The following is a 22,023-nucleotide window of genomic DNA, read 5'->3' on the forward strand; positions in this document are numbered from 1 at the left end:
TAAATCAATGAGAGGCATCCATTTAAAAATCAAAAAATCTGGTGGCTTCCATAAAAGGGGGGAGCGACCACATCGCGACATATAGGATTTTTGGGTTTTCGTTTATATATATTATAGATGTATAAGGGAAGAGTTAACGTACAAATCATTTTATCGTGTGAAACGTGCAAATCAAATAAAACGTGAAACATACGGCGGTGGCAATTTTGTAACTTGTATAAAAACTCCCACCGGTAATTGCTCTAGTTGCCAAAGAGTTTATGGTGGACTGGTAAGGAAGAACCTTGATGTTCCATGTGACCTAGGTTCAATTACCGCATCCATCATTTAGTTTTGCTGAAGGGCGAATAGGCGAGTAGATGACGTTCACTAGTTGGATCCTTGAACTGAACAGGTATATCTCAACGCATTGTCGTGCTTTCGGACAAATGTTCACAGGCTTTGGCCGGTGAAGGTTTTCCCTGAAACGAAAGGCGAGTGAATCCCAATGTGGTAAATTTAGATGATTCGTTAACTGCTCAAAAAAGGTAATTACTCTAGTTATAAATAACGTAATTGTTTGTATAATTAGAGTAATTGTGCTACCTATAACTAGAGTAATTATCATTGTTGTGTAATTACTCTTGTTATAACTTATAAGTGGTGTTAAGGACTTTAATCACACCTTCCGTCATTTATAGTTTTGTCACTGTATGACATTTTTTCCTTTTCATTCTTACACTTCATAGGATAACTTTATTTGTATTTTGACCTTACACTTTATACATACATAAATATAGAGGGTCCTAACTCTAAATCTATAAGGATATATATAGTGGAGGGTTATAAAATGTGGACGATTTTTGACACGTGGTACCACGTCAGCAGAGAGACAACTTTCATTTTGGGAGTGTAGTGGTATTGTAGCACAAAAATCGCCTCTGAAAGGCTTGTCATTGGTCCATTTAATAAAATAATAATATTCTTTTTAATCCAACCGACGACGTCGCCCCCTTTGAAATCGCCCCAATATCGCCCCACGGGGCGGTGTTGTCTCCCAAAATCACCCAATTTGTCGCCCCACTATGCATGCACTAATGAAATAAACACTAAATTAAATACAAGGCTTAACTAGTAAATTCTAAAGTACTTACAATAGTTATTAGCCTAAGTTAGTGGCGGATTCATAAAATTTTCTCATAGATGTCATAAATTTTCTGAGTTGACTATTGTTATATACTTACAGGAGTCGATCGAGATTTTTACACTACAATAATACTGTTTTTTCACAGGGGACTGCCGATCCCCATACCGCAAGGATAGGCCCCCCCCCCCCCCCCCCCTGAACCCATGTAATACACTAAGGCATTGTACGTCTTTTAATTATTGAACCGCGTAAGTAATTCTACATGGTGTATGAGAGATGATCATACGTAGAAAAGAATCCTATTTTAATATTTTAATTCATTATATATACTCACACATAGACACGTTCAATACAAAACCAAATTCAAGTAAAATTTATTTGAATCATAAAGTCGCTTATTCTCACCAAATGAAAGATAATTAAATCTAGTGAGAAAGAGAGAAATAAAGTCTATTAAATAAGTATTTCAAGTAAAAGTTATAACCATACACACGGTTCTTATAGTGATATATTTAAAATTGGTTTATATTCATTCTTATGTTTGTGTATGCTTTCCTATAGAGATGAAGAAGTTTACGTGTATCTGTTAATTGAACTTCCATATTAATTTATACTAAAATCAAAATGCAATAGTTTATAAAAGTGCAATGATATATCACGTTTAAAGTTCACTTAAAGTAACTTCCAGAAGTATAAAGTTAAAAATACTTAAACCGATTCTTTTTTAAAAATATACGTGTATTCCATGTCACATTTTATATGATATAAAAAGTGGAGAAACGCGTTTTCCAAAAGGATGACACATAAATAAATAGGATTTACTTTTGTTATTTAACAACTTACCTATATAGGCTATATTGGGATGCATGGTCAAGGTCATGGTCAAAGTCAAACTGATGCTTCTCATCTTTTGTTTTTGTTGTTTACCAAAAGTGCCCCTGGCTCATACAGCTGGCCACGTCTGTGTGTTTGCCAAATGTACCTTGGGGCATGGTGTTGTGATCCTCACGTGGTTTCATAATCCTTTGATTGGTCCATTATGTACTTCTTCATGTCACTTTCATTTTCTTTTTCTATTTTGCTGCCCACTTTAATAGACTAGTTCGTTGGTTAACTAATTAATATTGTATGGGAACTACAACTATATATAAACACTAAAACACAAACATTTTGTTAAGTTACGTGTGTCTAAATAAACATTGATTTTGAAATAAACATGCCCTATCGTTATATGCTTAGAGACGACGGCGAGTTGATTATGCAACAAGTACTCCTAATCACAGTCCACATACTCGATTATGAAATCAAGTCAGATTATTTATGTGTGTATAAAAATTTGAATAGTAACGTGTTTTTAAACAAGTACTACTAATCACAGTCCACCCCTGATATACTCATGTAACGTGTTTTTCACTTTAATAAAATTTGAATAAAATTAATTGTTCCTCATATATAATCATATTATTTATGTGTGTATAAAAATATGGTTGAAGAGGTAGGTCCCAGCAGAGCCCAGTTGGACCCGCAAGACTCACCTCAAAGAGGGACGTCTGCGCAGTTGAAACCGCAAGACTCACCTTCAACAGGGACGTCTGCGCAAAGGCTAAACTCTCAAGACTCACCTTGAAGAGAGACGTCTGTGCAGAAACCAACTGGATCCGCAGGACCCACCATGCTCAGAGACGTGACGTCCTTACGCGCAGTACGCAAGCTGTTCCAGCAGGAAAAGCCTCCCAATGGTCGACGTACTCCGCCTGTTCCCGCAAGTTCGGATACTAGCCATCAAGGAAGGCTACCCGCGCAGCAAGGCTACACGTACAAGGCACTTAACTCTTAAATAATTCAGTAATGTCACCTGAAGAAGGAGTGAGCAAGCCGGGAGCACTCCCGCCCAAAGCCGGGAATACTCCCGCCCAAATGAGCCAGTCCGTACGCTACTGGAGGACCTTTTGTACTGTACCTGACGATGTATGGACAAAAGGTCTGACCAAAGCAGCGACAGCTCACTGTGACAAAGGAATAGTGCACAGCCGGCCTGGTCACTATCAGCTGCTGCCTACTCACCAACCCCTGTCACTATTAGCCGCTGCCTACTCACCAACCTGTCGTAGCACGTGCATAGCCTGCAGTTGGTGGAAAAGAATAGTACACAGCCGGCCTGGTCACTATCAGCCGCTGCCTACCCACCAACTACCAGCATGGCATGTGCGTAGCCCACAGTTGGCAGAACAGGAATACTATTCAGCCGGCTGTACCTTCTTGGAAACCTACCTTCGGCTATAAATACTCCAACACCTTGGAATGGTATGGACACATTACATTATCTTACATTATCTGATATCTCATTATCTTATTTTCTCTAGCAATCTCTTAATATACACTTATATTCAAGAGCAATCTAGTCTGATTCTCACGCCGGAGGGTGGTCACAAGGAGGTACCCCCCTTCTCAGTGACGAGCTCACGGTGTCTATTTTGCAGGTCATCAGAAGAACCATCTTTGCCGGACCTAACCCCTCGTGGGAAACATCTATTTAACCCCCAGATTATCCGTAATCTGTCCGGGGTCAATTAGTGTTTCTTCAATGGTCATACAGTTAATAAAGTTAATAAGTTGTAATTCAAATAATCCCACTTTACTTTAATAGTTTATTGAAAAAGTAAAAAATATGGTTATTGGATTTAAATACTCACAACTTTCATATTTTGGTCGGCAACATTCCTAACCAAAGAAATGTTATCCGTCACTCTCAACTTTCACATTATTTTCCTAACTAAAGAAATGTTATCCGTCACTCTCAACTTTTACATTATTTTGTTCTGACACTCTCAAACTAAGGAACACTAACTTTATTAGTTTTTATTTTTGCTGACAAGAACAATTTTTTACAAAAGTGACATGCTTATTTGGAAAATACCTTTAAAAAAAGAGAAAATCTCATATAATAGTAACCAACTTTCAAAAATGTTCTAATTAGGTCACTGATACACATTTTCCCCAAATTGCGTCACTAAATCTTCAAATCAAGTCTCACCGATTTTTTGTGCGTCAAGAAATAAATGAAGGATAAGATGTGAGGGTCGGAATTTGCAATATATGTAGTTAAATTTAAAAAAAAAATTAAAAAAACGTTAATTATATTAAAATTTAAAAATAAATAAATTCACGCCGCCACTCAACGCCAACTTTAAAAAAAGATAAAAAGATTTTCTATGTGAAACAAAAAAGAAAAATACTAAAAAAACATGATAAAACCTTTAATTTAATCAAACATGAAAATTGAGTGACTTAATTGGAATGTTTTTTAAAGTTGAATAACCTAACTGAAACATTATTGAAAGTTGGCTACTATTCTATGAAGTTGCCCAAAAAAACCCCTAATTTCATACGCCACACTACTGATGTTCAAAACCTAATTTCACCAATCGCATGCCATCATCCACCACCACCTCCACGGTTCCACCATGACACAACCACATCATCCATATAACACCCTAGGTAAATCCCACATCGACCGTGGACAAGAGAGATCCTTGGTTCATAAGTAAATGCCCCGCCTCATAAATCACCAATGAGTTTTGGGCTTAATGGTAGTGGACGAGAGGAGAGCTCCATAGTTAAGCGTGCTCAGGTGGGAGTAGTAGCAGGATGGGTGTCCTCCTGGGAAGTCTCCACCTGGGCAACCAAAAACAAATTTGTGAGCTCTTCGTGGACAAAGCGAACAATATTGGTGGTGCGAGGGGCCGGATGTTACAAGTGCCATCAGAGCCATTCTTGTGCCGTTTGGGATGGTGGGGCAAACCTCATCAGAGACGGTGAGTCCCCAGGGGTGTCGTGAGGTACACCTTAGGCAAATCCCACATCCTGGATGGGATGGTGGGGCAAACCTCATCGAGGACGATGAGTCTAAGGGGGGGGGGGGGGTGTTTGTAACATCCTAGGCAAATCCCACATTGGCTATGGACAAGAGAGATCTTTGGTTTATAAATACATGCCCAGCCTCTTAAATCACCAACGCGTTTTGGGCTTAACGGTAGTGGACGAGAGGAGAGCTCCACAGTTAAGCGTGCTCAGATGGGAGTAGTGACCTCCTGGGAAGTCTCCACATGGGCAACCAAAAACAAATTCGTAAGCTCTTCGTGGGCAAAGCGGACAATATTGGTGGTGTGAGGGGCCGGATGTTACAATCCATCTACATAGTGAACTTGTCAATTGTTGAGTGGAAATTAAGTAATTTGCTTTGAATATGAACAATTTGGTTCGGTGAATCGGGGTCACGGTACACGCCCAAACATAAAATCACTGTCATCTTGATCATACTTCTTCATTGCTAGTTTCCAGTGAATTGGCATATATTTCAAGATGATTGAAACCGAAGCTGGCGTCATCAATCGTTAGGTTTGAAATGTTGATTATTATCATCACCTAAGTTGATGTCATCAGGTTTCAATTGATTAACAAAATCTTTAGGATTTAGATGTTGATTATAATCACCAGGAGATGAAGAATATAAACTTATTTAGATTAATCTCTATTCCAAGGATTTTTTTTTGTATGGATTTGATTTTCAAGTGTAGTTGAAATTTTTATTTGGAGGAATAATTTTTAGAATTAGTGGTAACAAGGAGAAGGTTAGAGATTTAGGAATTTATTGTTTATATCAGCAAGAAAACTAACAGAGTTATCGTTTTATTAGTTTTGGAGTGGCATAAGAAAATAAGGTGAAAGTTAGGAGTACCAAGTAATATTTCTTTATTCCAGAATGTTCCTAGCCAAAAAGTAATAGTTTGGAGTATTTAAATTCAATAACCTATAAAATAAGTGTATAGGAACTGTACAGCCTATACACTGTAATATACTATACATCATATGCGGATTTTTTTAAGCCAACATGACCACACTCTAATGTAAGAATTAGCGATGGATAGTTAAAATCATGAAATAAAATAGAGAATATGTGAGTTAAATGAATAGAACTTAATGTATCTCGATTGGCTATGTGAGTGTGAATTCCAGTGACATCGTTGTGGTCCCCTTATGGACCGGTCTCTACTACACACAGTTAAATTATGATCTCAACTGGATCAGTCATCGTCAAGATTAGTTGTTTATGTGATCCCTAGTTTGCTCAAAGTTCCGTGCATCCTTAACATTCCTTCAATTGGAAGTCGACCCAATTGCTTCATTCGTTCCTAGCATAAATATAGTTCTTATCCTATTGATTCGTCTTTCTAAAGAATTACATGTTCATCATAATTTGTGTTTTATATAAAGCAAAATGAGAATTTTATGTTGAACGACCAAGTAAGTATATATACATATATGAACAAGTATGACGAAAACCCGCTAGCCCCGAGAAATTACATCCGCCGTCAAAGACACGAATAAAACAAAATGATATAATTTTCAAGTTTAATACATTAGAAGACATGCATACTATACTCTATTAAAGTATTGTTGAATTTAATATATTTTAATATCGTTAACCTTTTTTAAAAAGATTGGCATACTTTACCTGAACCTGTACAATATTTTATACCAATAAAGTTTTTAGTTAGTAACAAAGTATTATAATGGCTATTAACAATATATATCTAGGGATTTTGTGAACCCAAACAGTTGTCATGGTTCTGAAAATACGTGCTAACAAGTAATTTCAATTACAATGTTACTAAATAAGATTGTTTTTTCGCCTTCCTACATGTATCAGTCTAATATTATTTTACATTTTTGTTACAAATGCATTACTGGTCAATCAATTTGTCATTAACACGTATGTCATAGTCTATTGAGCAATATTCAACATTAAGATTCGAATTCATGCGTATTTTTATTTTTCATAATTTTGAATTGAAATAAGAGTTGGGCTTATAACATATGATTTGTAGAAAATAAGACACAAGAGCACGAACACGGAATACTTTTAAACGAATAAATAAATCTTAAATATATATAATCGAAACATTTTAAAGCTCTCTGGTTACAACTTACATTTTCTCAAGTCATCAGATTGTTTTATTTGTAAATGGAGGTTTCTCTTGCATTTGACCCGAATTCACGGGTATGGGTCTCACCAAACCCAATTAGCCCTTAAACGGGGTACATCTCATTAAATTAAAAATTAATCTCACCAAATATTTGATATGAAAATCCTATAAAAAGGGGTATAATAAAAATTGATATTCGTTTTAAAAAAAAAGATATTATTTATAATTAAGAAACAATTTTATTTTTAAAAAAATAGGCGGATCATGGGTTTCACCAAACCCTGATAGCTTTTAAACCGAGTTATAACATCCAATTTATTTGTGAAATCCTTTAATCATCAAATTCTAAGTATATTATTAACTCCTTACAATAAATAAAACTAAAATCCAAAAAATATATAAATATTAGAAACGAATAATGTAAAACAACTCCGAAATACCCACCGGGTGGGGGGGGGGGGGGGGTTAAAAATTAGTTTCCTATTTAATTAATCTTTATCGAAATACCACTTCAACTTTCATTTTCTTGTAAAACAAATATGTTAACCTTGTTTTTTTGAACGACGACTTTCTCAGTTAAGCGGTATCGCGACCGCAATGCGGCCCCACCACCACTCAGGCCAGACTATGTTGACATTATCGGGGCCCACGCTGGCATCCAAGTGGCTTGACGTTTCTGGTAAAACCCAGTTGGCTCACCCGCTCGAAGGCACGACAGGTTTTTATGCTCTGGGAAAATCCGGTCGGCATCAAGGATCGAACCCAGGACACCCGGGTCTCCCATCACTTGCTTGGCCAACTGGGCTAGCCCAGCTGGTTAAATATGTTAACCTTGTGATAACTCATTAAGAATTAGATTAAATTAAATTATGATTATATGTGACATGTTTATTAAAACTTTTAATTAGAGAAAATAAAAACATTATTGACTATTGCCCATGATATAGATCCACTAAAAATGCTTGGTTGGTAGTTAAAACAGTTTCTTAGAACACCTGATTCACCTAGCTAGGTATTGAAATTTATAGATAGAGTTGCTTGTTGGTGTCATGTGACCTGTGACAGAAATGGGCCATTGATAGATATTTCCGCATGAAATCCCAACTAAATACCACCCTCTTGTGTCTATGTCGGTGGTCGATCATGAATTCAAAGAAACACCGCAAATTTATAGATTGGATTAATATATATCGACGAAAAAAATGACAAGACCTATTCAATACTTGAATGAAGTTTAAAATTAGAATTATATATGGCAATGGAGGAGAAAAAAAGTAGATTACGGGTATGCTTGGTAGGAGATGATAGAATGAAGGGGGAATGAAATGAGAGAAGGAATGGAATGGAAAAAGAAATAAAATGAATTATTACATTCCTTTATCTTGTTTGGTTAACCTATGTAAATAAAATGAATTATTAATTTATGTTATTTGATATTAAAAAAATATATATATAAATGAAATAGAAATAATATTAGCACTCCTATCTCAAAATACTTAAAAAAAAAAAACCCTATAATGGTAACGGTGGTAGCTCTGACGACGAAAATGGTCGTGGCGGTGGTGATGGTGGTGGTGGTGGCGGTGGTCAAGCGGTGGTAGCATTGGTGGTGATGGCAATCGTACGGTGGTGGCGGCGGTGATGGTTAGGAAACGGCAGTGACAACGATTGCGGTGGTTACAACGATGTTGTTGGCAGTGGCGGTGGCGGTGGTAACGTTGGCGGTGGTGGTGGCGACAATGGAAGTGGTGGTGGTGCCGATGGTAGTTGTGGTGGTGGTTATTAGGTGGTATTGTTGAAAAAGTAGGGTAAAGGAGGAATGGAATGAAAAAAAAAAGAGAAGGGTGGGAAGGAATGGGTTTGATGGAATGTGATTCCATGTGTGATGGATGATTCCATTATCCATTGAGCAACCAAACCCCAATTTTTTCATTCTTACGCAAAGAGTCATTCAATTCCCCCTATCATTCCTGCATACCAAACACTACCTACATGTTTCATTCTTTACGTTTTTACCATTTTTAATGGTTATCCTTTAGTCCTTCGCCTTTAAAAATGTTACAAAATGTCCTTTATGTTAAAAATAACTTTTCATTGGTTTCCCTTTTCACTAACGGGGCTCTCGTTTACCTTTAAAAATGCCAGAAAACGTTCTTTATGTGCTTTTCAGTCGATGAACTTTTCAGTAGCTGTCCACCGAAAAGTATTTTGAACACAAATGACGTTTCTTGGTATTTTTAAAGGTAAAGTACAATCACCGAAAGTGGTAACAATGTAAAGGACAAAAAGTAAATATCATCATTCCCAATTACAATTTCAGGTAGTAAAATTCGAAGTAATGTGACATAGTATGTCACAATAGAGCTGCAAATCCTAACCAGTTAACCGGGTTGAAACCGAACCAAAACCGAAACCGATATAGTAGAAACTGGTTTGTAACCAATATTAACCGTACGTTAGCGACCGTTTAGAAATTCTCACATTAGAACCGGTTAGGAACCAGTTCCGGTTAATTTCCAAAGGTTAATTACTTTAGTTCAATAGGTCAATAAAGTTTACCAATTTTAAAACAAACCTAACCGGTTAAAACGGTTTTTATTTTTCAATCAAAAAAAAGAGTTAGGTACCATAAATAGTCACAAACAATGACTGACACTGACCGTTTAACTTTAACCGGTTATGATTAGTAACCGATATTTTCGAAACCAGCTAACCGATACTTACACCTCTATGATGATACTACCTTTTCATGACTTATTTTCGTATATCACAGCTAAGTAACATCGGTATATCCAATATTTTTAAAAAGTAACACCAATACTTCATGTGACATTGTAATCATTATTTATTTATGCATCATCATAAACATAAAAAGAAAAAGATTGACATCTAAGCCCATCAGGTTTACCAGTCATCACCATCTTCATCTAGCTGTCTTCTCTCTCTCACACAACACATTAAATACACACTCAATTCCATTTCAATTCACTCTTTCAAATCAATATAGCAGAATTGAATCAAACCATGACCATGATGACCAATGCCGGAACCGTAGGCCCGTTCGGCGACACTACGTTGACCAAAGTCTTTGTCGGAGGATTAGCCTGGGAGACGCAGAAGGAAGCCGTGAGAGATCACTTCGAGAAGTATGGCGATATTCTCGAAGCTGTAATCATCTTCGATAAATCAACAGGCCGATCCAAAGACTATGGATTCGTATGCATCTTGTTCTTCTTCTTCTAATAATAATAATAATAATAATATAACAGACACCTCTTTTATCAACCACATTATTTATAAAAAAATATTATTAACTAATTTACATTATATTACATCGTTCTAACTTCGTTTACATTTAGGTGGTACAAATGAAAACCAGTCCGTTAACTACTTGTTATATAGTTTGTTAAGTAGTTAACTAACTTTAAATTTCTGTTACTGCTATTGTGCGCATTAGGTTACGTTTAAAGAGCACGAATCGGCTAAGAAGGCGTGTGAGGATCCAGCGCCAGTTATTAACGGCCGTCGTGCGAATTGTAACCTAGCGTCACTCGGTGGACGTCATCAGCGGACGTTAACCTTCGTGCCGCCATCGCCGCCACCTCAGCTAGTGCCGCACCAGCAATCCGGTAGGTTTTGGTTTTGTGTTATTATTATTTTTTTAATGTAACAGTACATTTGGTGTGAATGTGTGATTTAATTTGTGGATTTGATTATTGTGTAGGGCCTAATGTGATTGTGGGACCGAGATCGGCTGGTGCGATGACGTCACCACAGCCTCCAAGCCACGTGCAATGGTACTATCCGTCAATACCGGTGTCACCGTACAACCACCAGGCGGCCGCGCCTTACTACGGCTACGCTGCGGCGGCACACATGGCTACAGCTACAACAAATGGCGGCTACAATCATGTAAGTGGATTGACACGATATATCTATATTATATTATAATACACTTGTAAATGATGAATTATCTTTTTATCTTAATTTTTAAGAGTTTAAACTTTAAACTTTAAAGAGCAAAATTGTTTTTTTATCATCTTAAATTGTCCTTTACGCACATGTCACTATTGTGATTAATAGGAAAAAAAGAAAGTAACTGGTTAATATTGACTATATGTACTATTAATTAGTTGAACTAAAACTTCAATTTTGTAGGTGTTTTATTTAAAAAGCCAATTATGTAACAATCAATTTCCCTTTTAACTAAATTTTCAAATAGTTTTTTATATTATATAATTTCATATATACTTTATTTGATTTCATCAAACTTTTAATTTTGTGTAAGCAAGATTGAAATCTGATTATTCAAAACACAAATAACTAAAATAAATGTAAAAATAAAAATGAATATTTTTAATTATGCAGAAATTTGGGTATACTGGTGGGGCCTACATTAGTGGAGGACACTACTCGCATATGTATCCTAGTGGACCTGCGATGCCAACGTACCCAATGTTTCAATATCATCCTTCTCAAGCAATGGGCTTACCGGCCCACTTCTTTTGTGCACCAACTTCTGTTGGCCCAATAGCTACAGTTCCTGCTATTCTCTCAAAGCCTACACAAATTGCTCCAGCTCAAGGTATATATTAATATTTTAATTTTATAACCGATTTACTACTTGATTTTGTGTTTCATATCTTAAATATATTTGGCACAATTATTTTTACACATGTCATATATGATATATTGATATATACATATTGTTTAGAATGTAAAATTATGATTTAATGGCTAAAGAATAATATTGTATAGACAATGGATATATTTTTATAAATTATAAAATATGGAAATGATTATTAAAATAAGTTAATCTCACATGAAAATATGCTCCTTTTGACATAATGTTTTTGACCATTTGCCAGTAAGGTTGTGACAGAATCACATGCTCATGCTTTTAATAATTGCATCTTGGTCCCTACAGTATGCCTAATGTTAAATCTTATATAAACACTTTATTTGATAGTTGTACTATGAGTGGTTTGGGAACAACTAATGATACAAGTACAGTTTGTTTGCATGTTGAATAGGTACAGTTGAGGGAAGAGGAACAAGTGTGGCTAAAAGTGGCAAATAACTAAAGAGAAGGGGGTTAGAGTGGCCAAAGTTATTTTATCTCATCTGCAATGACCAACTATTTTTTGTTTCCTCTAATTTACATCATTTTTTTTTCAATTTAATTTTAACTTTATTGTTATTAATTGATTAATTATATTCTCGTCCTTCAGGCATATATTAGATTCATTCGTTTGTCATCATTCTCTGTCTATCATACTCCATCAAACATTGAATGCAACATAATTTTTTAAATAGGAGTTGTTGTAATAAGTACCCATTAAAATTTGATCTTACATTTGCGATTTTGACGTAAAATCCTAACTTATTAGAACTGTAAAGATTTGGATACTTTGATATATTGTTTATAAACAGATATATATGGGTTATACATAACCGCGACACTCTAAAATTGTAGAACCGATTCAGTGTTAACTAACAATATTCAAGTTGATCTACGACTATACACTTCTATTTATTATTTAGTATTAATGTTAGAGCATTTGATTTTAAAAACATGAACATACTTTGGTTAGACAAGGTGAATGCTGATGAGCATTAGAAAGGTGAACAATACTTGTAGGGGTAAATATAGGTCACTAGGTCAATTATGTTTGATTAAAATTTGAACAATTACAAACGTTTGGCTTTTCATTATTTTGGAAGTCGGTTCGGTAAATTCAAGCTTTTAGACAAAATAAAAAAGTCTTATCTATTTATTTATTTATAAAAATGAGCGAGACAAATGATACGATATTTATAAAACTTGTAACCAAACATGAAGTTACAAATATGTATTTCATTCAAGGTATATATTTGTAGCTTACGAGCTACATATATTTATCTCGTTAACTGTATATAGCTTTTTTTTTTCTATAAAGATTAATAACATATAAAAAGCAAGAAAAAAATAGTATCTTGTTTAAAACTGTTTTTTGCGAAGTTTTAATGTATATTAGTGGTTTTTATTTGACCCTCTTCCCTATACACACACATTTAGAGGTGTTGACGGTCCAGTTTTAGCCGTTAATACTTATTAAGTCAGGCCGTCAACTAAACTGTTAGCAACAATTCTTTATTATTATTATTATTATAAACCCAAACCAATCAACTGAAATTTGAAACCAAACCATACAAACCATTAATAGCAGTTTGGGCTAATTGGGCCTTTATACAAGTTATCTAACCCAAGACATGAAATAAATAAAACAAACTGTACAAAACTGATTTCATAAGACAAGCAAGCTGCTCAAAATATAAGTTCTCTAAAAATACATTAAAAAAAGCTTAAAACAACAAGATATCCAAAATTTTAAAAGAAGCAAGCGGCAAGATTACACAATAAAACCATAGTTTCATACCGCAATCTCAAGTCGCTTTCAACTTTAGATCTTACAACAGACAAACAATAAGACAATAAAGAAGCCTCAATAAAACAGACTCCAAACCAATGCTTATCTTGAAGTTTCTTATCATACAATGCCTGCCATTTTTTTTACTGCTGCCTCAGTCCTTCTAGTCTTTCTTTCCTTTTCACAGATCTTTAATCGGTCCATTTTTCTTTTAATATAAGCTTGTGTGCACTAGAGGCACTAATGACTAACCTATGCCAACATTTGTCAGAAAGAAAATCTTGTTGTGAAAAGAACCTAGTGCTATTACATATATTACAAGTTAAAGTTGTTAGTATAACAAATAAAGGTAAAATGTAAGCAATACTTTGGAAGTAAGATTCAGTTTAATTACGGAAGGATATACAAGTGCTATTGATGCAGGAACATCTTATGGTTCGGCATAAACAACAAACGGAATCGTTCATTACGATTTATAAATATTTTGAAAGCCGACCGACTGAAAAAAAAATAACGGATTGGGAAACCGTATCATTAATTGTTTTAAACCGAACTATAAACACCCCTATATACATTATCTTGAAATGTTTTGCTTGAGAAACAAAAATTTATTTTATAAGATGCTACTTTATTGTGTTTGGATCAAATAAAAATGCATTTTATCGTGAGAAATGTACAAATAACTAAAGTACTTATGTTGACACTAGAATAATTATTAATACTCTATAACTTTTGAACTTGGGTAATTATCGTTACACTATTTATTTTTTATAACATAATTACTCTAGTTCAAAAGTGTAATTACACTACTTATTTGTATGTTTAACAAGTTAATTTTATTTGTATCGGATCTCACCTATACTTTATTAATTAGTGAGTATTTATATTTTCTTCACATGTTTGCTTTTATTGAATATCAAAACCTTCAAAAAAACTGTTACCCTCAATTATAAGTTTAGTTCGGATTAAATGAAAAACTCAGTTATAAAAAATAAAAAAATAAAAATAGCTGATTCAGTTGTTTGGTATATCCACGTGGCAGCCTCATATTAATGAGACAAACATGATGCACATATTCTTTTGGTTTCCAACAAACAGTTGGTTGATGTTTGAAATCGGTTAAGGCAAACGTTCCTTCCCCTTTGTTTCTGCCTGCAAGTTTCAATAACAACAGGAGGAAAACAGGATCAACCATGGGTGCCGAAACATTTGTGGAGATCATACTTGCAATCATCTTGCCTCCTATCGGCGTCTTTCTTCGATATGGTTGTGGTGTAAGTGTTCAATCCTCTTTCAATTCTATTTATATACTTTCATTTCGAAACTAAATGCATCTGTTTGAAATGCAGATCGAGTTCTGGATATGCTTATTGCTGACGTTTTTGGGGTACGTTCCTGGGATTATATACGCAATCTATGTTTTGGTTGTGTAGCGATTCGGAATGTAATGCCTTTGAAAATGGTAGTGATCCAAGAACTTGAATGTTTTCTGTTGTTTCCAAATGATGTATGATCCTGTAACGAATTATTTAATGTATATTTATCTCTTATTTTAAAATGACGAAAAAAAATACCTATTTGGTTGCGTTCCGTTTTGATCTGTTGTATAATTTAAGTAGACTCGAATCGACCTGTTTTACGATTTAAGCTAATTTTACCTGCATAAACCAACATGTAAGTTTGTTTTGTTTCAATCCTTATTAGATATAAACAATTGAATTCAAGGTGACAATCTCATTTGCAATTACTCGTCTATCACAAACACAGTCGCGTTTTCCTTCTCGAAATCATGAGATGTATGATCAACCACCTGCACAAAGATGAATTTGGGTCATTAGTTAATTTGCAAATGAAACATAATCAACGTCTTCCAAACATGTCTTACATTAGTATTGCTGAGTTCCAAATTGTAGAAATCCATGGTGTCCGGCTTAAACAATGGACCAGCATGCCAAGTCCCACGGTTCAGTTTCAGAAACTTCGGCCCAGTGATTTTAAACATCCGAACGCTGTCAACAGTTGGAGGCACGAACCAGTGACCACTGCCCGATTTCAAAACATTTTCACCCTTTACTTCTTCTGCATTTGGATCCACGATTGACGCCTTTGCAACGCCAAGGTACCAAACATCCCCGCTAATTGAACCAAGGCATTGAGTCACACTTGCATGATGCGTTATTTTCGAAAACTTGAGAGCTCGATCTTGTAGATGCATAATATAAAACCTAAATTATAGTTTCGAGTTTTTAAAATAATAATAATAATATGTAAATGTAAAACTGTATTTACTAGCTCAATTTACATAACAACAAAACAATACGAGCTCGTATTTAGGGTAGAATCTAACAAACCCTAATTGCAAAATAGGGGGGGGGGGTCGTGCATGAAAACAAAAAAAACGATCCGAACCAAACCAAAACAAAAGCCAATGGTTTGATTTTATGTTTCTGCAAGAACCAAACTCAAGTTTCGGTTTTCATTTTACATGTATAAAAACTGGAAAAACCGAAACAAACCAAATTTATAGATTTTCATTTTTATTTTCTGTTTTAACTTTTAAGTCATTTAAACATATGTAACTCAAATATTTTAGGCCATATGCACAATAATCCATTAGTTAATAATTATTACAAAACGATTTAGGGCCAAACTTATTATTTCCGGTGTTGCAAAAATCGGCCACTAATTAATCGGGGATCGGCCACCCACTGATTAATTTTTGGCAAATCGGCCAAATTTTTTAATCTTAAATGGCAAAACCGAACCTAAACCGAAAATGGTTTTCAAAAACCGTGCACACTTCTATTACAAAATGATGACTATAACACCCTCAGTAACAAAAATCACCTAACAACGAATTAACCATGAAACCTAAGTAACAATTATAAAATTATGTAATCAATAATCGTACCAATTAATATCAATCATTAATTACAACGAATAAAAACCTTAAAATCAACAGAGAGAGATAATAACCTTGGAGTGCCTTTGGACAGGTCGAGTTGTGCGTCGTGAGGGCCGAACTCGTCACCGTCCGCCGACGCCTGAACCACCTGTCCGTAGTCTTTGAAGGTCTCCGGTGTGGCTTCAATAGGTTTCAGCTTCACCACTGATGCTTCCATTGTTGGTTGGTGTTACCAGGTTGTGATAAGACTTGCATATTTTATATCACACACTCGTAAATGCTTCGATCGGTTCGGTTCGATTCTGTGCGGTTTGATTTTGAGTTAAAACCAACCTATTCTGTTTAGTTTTTTTTTGGTTTGGATTTGGTTTGATTTTTTCAGATTTGTCATTTTGGTTTCAAAATTTTAGGCTGAAAAAAGAAGGTAGCAAATATTATGAACTTTGTAATAAATTTTTATTGTTATTTAGGCTATCCGGTATGGTGGAGAGCTTCGAAGCCCCTCCACAGTGCCACGTCAGCGTCGCATGAGCATAGAAGGCATCGAAGCCTCAAGATATAACGCCCCTCTATGGTGAGGGCATTGAAGCCCTTTTACATAACCCCTCCACGAAAACCTACCCCTACCGGAAGCTTTGCCGCATTTCCATTCGCCTTCGTACATACAGCCGTCGGACCATAAGTACTTGCCAGATCCGTGAGGTACATTGCCAGAGAAGCTGCCGATGTAGAGTCCACGACGGCCAGATGTGGACTAAGATTTGCTCCGGTGGGTTAAGACTAAAGAGTCTGTTTCGTCGTCGGATTTCTTCGTCAAATTTCATATTTGCTCTGATTTGGTGGACTTCACACCTGGCTATCGATTTCATAGAAGAAATTGATTGATTGAGAGAGTAAGCCCCTCCGCGCCGACCATCCTGAATCCCCCCCCCCCCTCCGCGCCCCCACTGACGGCGCCCCCCAGCGATCTTCCTCCCCATTCCCCCTCCTTACGCGCCCCATAGCGGACGGTAGTTATATGATTATTATACATCTTTTCGGTTAAAATATTTGGCTAAACTATATATTAAACAATATATTATACTATTCTAAACTCATAACTTGAATTAAAAAATAAAAATATATTAGTTTGGTTCAGTTTTCATGGTTTTGTTTACACATAAAACTGTAACTGAACCGAAAGTTAGGTTTTTAAGAAAACATAAATCAGACTGTTAGTTTTTATTTTGATTCGGTTATTTTGATTTGGTTTTTTTGATTTCATACACATGCCTAGCTAGATTTGTGTAACGGGTTAGAGTAGAGGTGCACAAATCGGTTAACCGGTTAATTTCCTAACCGGTTTTTTTTACGGGAGATAACCGGTTAATCGGGTCGGGTACTAACCGGTTTTGATAAATTAATAAAAAAAAATCGGTTAACCGGTCTGTTAAAAACCGGTTTTTAATAAAATATTGATTAAAAAATCGGTTAACCGGTTAGTAACCGGTTTTGAGATCAATAATATAAACCGGTTACTAACCGGTGGTTAGGATCGATTAGTAACCGGTTAGGATCCAACCGGTTAGTAACCGGTTAGCTTTCTGGTTAGAAACCTGTTAAAAACCGGTTAACCGGTTTCGGTGTGCACCTCTAGGTTAGAGTCAGCTAGCGGATAGTTGGCTGTCTCATGTTTTGCGGGTTGGTTTGCTTTTCGGGTTTGGGTTGAACCAAAACTAATTCGGTGGAGTAATAGATTGTTGGGCTGTGATTGTTTTGATGGGCCATAATCAATTTTTTTGGGCTGACTGAAATAATAATTTACCAACCAAAATTTTTATTTGTAAGTGGTCTATGAAAACCTTGGGGGACAAGATTAATTAATTACACAACAAGAAGAACTTGGATTAAGCAGAATAACAAGTGAAGAAGTAATTCCCAGACAACCTTGATGGATATCCGAACTCTTTGATATTAAGACCTCTATCAGTTTTCTTGTCCTCAGGAAGTCAGGAACGAAAAACCTATAAACTAACACCATCAGCCTCATCATAGGACGGGGTTCCTTCTTTAACCACCCTCCAGCATGAGAATGGGTACTTTGTTCTTCAGAAACTACTTATTAAGCGCAAGAGTATTAATAGAGTCGGAATTAGAACATACGTAAGTTCTTCTACTACCTTTGTATTTCTAGTGGAGAGATTATGGTTGATGCCACTCCAAACATTATTGGTCCCCTACTGCAAAGGGTGTGACGAAATGCGACAAGATCTTCTTTTATTGGTTAAAGGAAAACATTCCTTTTGCCCCTTGTGTCCCAGCTTAATGTGCCATGCGATCGGGTCGGCTTTTTTTATTATGACTTTACTCCTGAATTAGGGTCATACACGCATACCTCTTCAAAGAGTGTAATAAAAACTATGATCAATTCTATTTTAGTTAATATGAACCAACAAATTAACTTGACAATACAAAGAGTCTATGACCAGAGACCCTAAACCAAATTAAATAGGAAACTCAAATAAAGACACAAATGCCTAGTGGTGCCTTACTATCGAATTGCCGGAACATCCGAATTCAACTTGTTTCATTTTAACTTTTACTCTATTCTTTTTCTTTTTAATATTTGATTATTTGATAGATTATAGATTATTTGTTTGATCATGTCTTATAGATGATTAAATTGAATAAACTATAGTTTAGTAAACATGAACTTGATTTGCTGACTACCTTGGATTTAAAAGAAATATGAATCTGACATTATACTTTGATTTTATCCTTGTGACTTGTTCCGACCCAGTCCAATCTGGACAGGAAAATTATTCTATTTGCATATAGCGATAAATTTCCACTTCTTAAATATTGCCGACCCTTAAGAAAAAAATTCCGGTGTGTCCGTCACTCAATATCATGCAACATGTTGAAAGGTTGAGTAAAGGTTTATTGTGTTCATCAAAAGATCTGATTTAATGATAACTAAAAATACATTATAGGTGTCAAGAGTATATTAAGACATGCTTGATCCCTGGCCGGACACACCCACTACCTGTCTAGCCATCTTGGGAATAATTATTGCATACATGTCTTTATCCTATTACTCTATTAGATATATACACAATATCATGCTATGATAACGCGTCTTTGGAGTTATGACACATGGAAATACATCAACCTTTATGATATCATAATCAAAAGACAAGTCGATATCTCTTTGTACTGCATATTCTCTTCTTTTTCCTACCATCTCTAAAAATATCCATTACATTATACTTTTCACATCTATTTCACTAGACATAGAGTTACGCGACACAATCATCGTCCCCATGACCATGTTAAGCTTACTTTTCCAAGCCAATTCGCGCTTAAAATCATGCGTTAATATTGGTAACTGCCTCGGTTATTCCTTCTATTTGTTGCATTAGATCAAATTATATTCATGATGACATGATTGTTTGATGTTTTCCCTCATTAAACTCAATGACAAGCATAGCCTTTTGATCCTTCTACATTTCATTTTCTAGAATAGTCTAAGTGTTTAAAGTATGCACAAAAACGACATAATGTATGCCATTTGGGTTCAAACTTTTTCAGTGTAAATCTATATTTTAGTTTGATTTAATTTTATAATACATTGTAAGATGAAAAAAAGAGGGACAAGAAACTATTGGTAGCCTTATCTTAACCAAGGGAATCTTGAAGTAGTCAAGACCAACACACCTACTTTCTTTGTATTTCTAGCTAATGTCAACCGTGAATAATAAACCATCTTCATATATACTCAGTTCATCTTAATTTCAATGCAACAATATTAGAAAAATTGGGTCCTATCTTGCGGGTCCCATCATATAACACAATAGTAAAGTGATCAAGATACAAGTATGAAACCCATCCAGAAATAGAGACCTGAGAGTAGATGAAAATTGAAAATGGTTAAACAAATTAAAGTTGGTTCCTAGACCATTTTGAGTTGGGGTAGGAGAAGTGGCATCCAACCCTAGCTTTTATACATATAAAAATTTGATCTTGCCTTAGTTACAATGATTAGGGCGCAAACGAGTCGAGCTGCTCGCAAGCTACTCGAGATCGGCTCATTAAATATCTCGTTCGAGCCAAGCTTAATCGAGCCTGAGCCCGAGCTTGAGCCTAAAAGTAAGCTCGTTTAATAAACGAACCCGAGCCCGAGCTTCGGTTATCGAACTCGAGCCGGCTCGCGGGCCTAAACGAGCATGCCATTTATATAATTTTTTAAAATATATATTAAATAATTATTAATTAATATATAATGCTAGGAAAAAAAAAATAAAAATAACTAAACAACAATCTATATTATTTTATACATAAAATTAGGATAGAAAAAAATATATAAAAATAATTATAAGTATATAAAAGATAATTGATATATAGTAAACGAGCCGAGCCCGAGTCGAGCTCGAGCTTGAAAATCTACTCACGAGCCGAGCTTGGAGCTTTGAAAATAGAGCTAGAAACGAGCCGAGCTCGAGCTCGAGCTTTGTACAAGTTAAACAAGCCGAGCTCGAGCCTAGTTGAGCTCGGGCTCGCTCGTCTCGTTTGCACCCTAAACAATGACCTACTAGACCTGCTGAGCCGTAGTAAGATCCACCAAGTTTGCTCGAATTCTTCTATTGGTCAGCCTCAGAATAATCAAAAACTAGAAACCACTTCACATGGAGGCTGCCAAAAAAGTTTCTTCCAAGCACGAATACAAATATCAAGTTAAGCTTAGGTTGTCTTCGACGTCGTGGTGCCAAGTCTACTTCACCAAACACTAAACAATCTTATACATTATTTAAAGTGCTAAACAAATTATACTACATTAAGGGTATGTTTGGTATGACGTAATGGAATGGATGAGGGAATGGAATCAACGTGGGAATGGAATGGACCATTACCATTTCTTGTCATGTTTGGTTACCATATAGGAATGGAATGATCATCCCTTTACCACCACTACTAGTAGTTAGGGGTGAGCAACTTAACCGCTATAACCGTTTAACCGAACCATAACCGATATAACCGAACCGATAAGCAATATAACCAGTGGGTCGGTTTATTAAACTTTTAAAACTCGCCAAATACGGGTCGGTTTTGGTTAAAAATAATTCCAAAACCGCTATAACCGAACCGACCCATTTATTAACCAACAATAGTTTTGAGATTAACTTCCACCAAACATATTGTTGGATTATATCATTTTGATGTTTTTGGTTCAACATTTGTTATCAAATTAAGCTGAATTTCATTGTTGGATTATATAATATCATTCTTTTTTTTTTTTGAATATTTGGTATTAATATTAACGATTATATACTTTGGTATATCATGTCATGTCGTTTTTTATAACAATTGGTACCAAACTTTTAAGCCCAATTACATTTTTTTGGTAACGGTTAACCGACTCACTATAACCTACAAAACTGATTAACCATAACCGCCATAACGGGTCGGTTATGGTTATGGTTATCCATTAACCGACATATCGGTTATGGTTATGGGTTTAGCACAAACCCGCCCTAAACTGACCCATGCACACCCCTACTAGTAGTAATAATAGTAAATAATATTAATAATATGAATACTCGTATTAACTCATTTTTA

At 35.5% G+C, this 22,023-nt stretch overlaps 3 protein-coding genes across 3 annotated transcripts; 2 read left to right on the forward strand and 1 right to left on the reverse strand.

Moving 5' to 3' along the window:
- The first annotated feature begins 10,128 nt into the window (after window positions 1–10,128).
- On the forward strand, window positions 10,129–12,193 carry LOC143582366 (putative RNA-binding protein ARP1). The gene is made up of 5 exons (XM_077064949.1): window positions 10,129–10,329; window positions 10,571–10,742; window positions 10,838–11,025; window positions 11,482–11,698; window positions 12,147–12,193. Exons 1-5 carry the CDS (start codon window positions 10,138–10,140, stop codon window positions 12,191–12,193), a joined length of 816 nt encoding a protein of 271 aa, XP_076921064.1. The 5' UTR covers window positions 10,129–10,137.
- A 2,434-nt stretch (window positions 12,194–14,627) lies between these two features.
- LOC143582367 (low temperature-induced protein lt101.2-like) lies at window positions 14,628–15,134 on the forward strand. The gene is made up of 2 exons (XM_077064951.1): window positions 14,628–14,797; window positions 14,873–15,134. Exons 1-2 carry the CDS (start codon window positions 14,717–14,719, stop codon window positions 14,954–14,956), a joined length of 165 nt encoding a protein of 54 aa, XP_076921066.1. The 5' UTR covers window positions 14,628–14,716; the 3' UTR covers window positions 14,957–15,134.
- Window positions 15,135–15,230: 96 nt separating this feature from the next.
- On the reverse strand, window positions 15,231–16,695 carry LOC143582368 (uncharacterized). Its single transcript, XM_077064952.1, has 3 exons — window positions 16,500–16,695; window positions 15,409–15,748; window positions 15,231–15,333 (listed from the first exon to the last, which is right to left on the reverse strand). The coding sequence occupies exons 1-3, from the start codon at window positions 16,643–16,645 to the stop codon at window positions 15,268–15,270; spliced, it is 552 nt and encodes a 183-aa protein (XP_076921067.1). The 5' UTR covers window positions 16,646–16,695; the 3' UTR covers window positions 15,231–15,267.
- Window positions 16,696–22,023: the final 5,328 nt, after the last annotated feature.

Source organism: Bidens hawaiensis, unplaced genomic scaffold (assembly GCF_021521415.1).
Source record: "Bidens hawaiensis isolate Kalapana, Puna unplaced genomic scaffold, B.hawaiensis_p1.1 tig00031535_1, whole genome shotgun sequence".
Classification (NCBI taxonomy): domain Eukaryota; kingdom Viridiplantae; phylum Streptophyta; class Magnoliopsida; order Asterales; family Asteraceae; genus Bidens; species Bidens hawaiensis.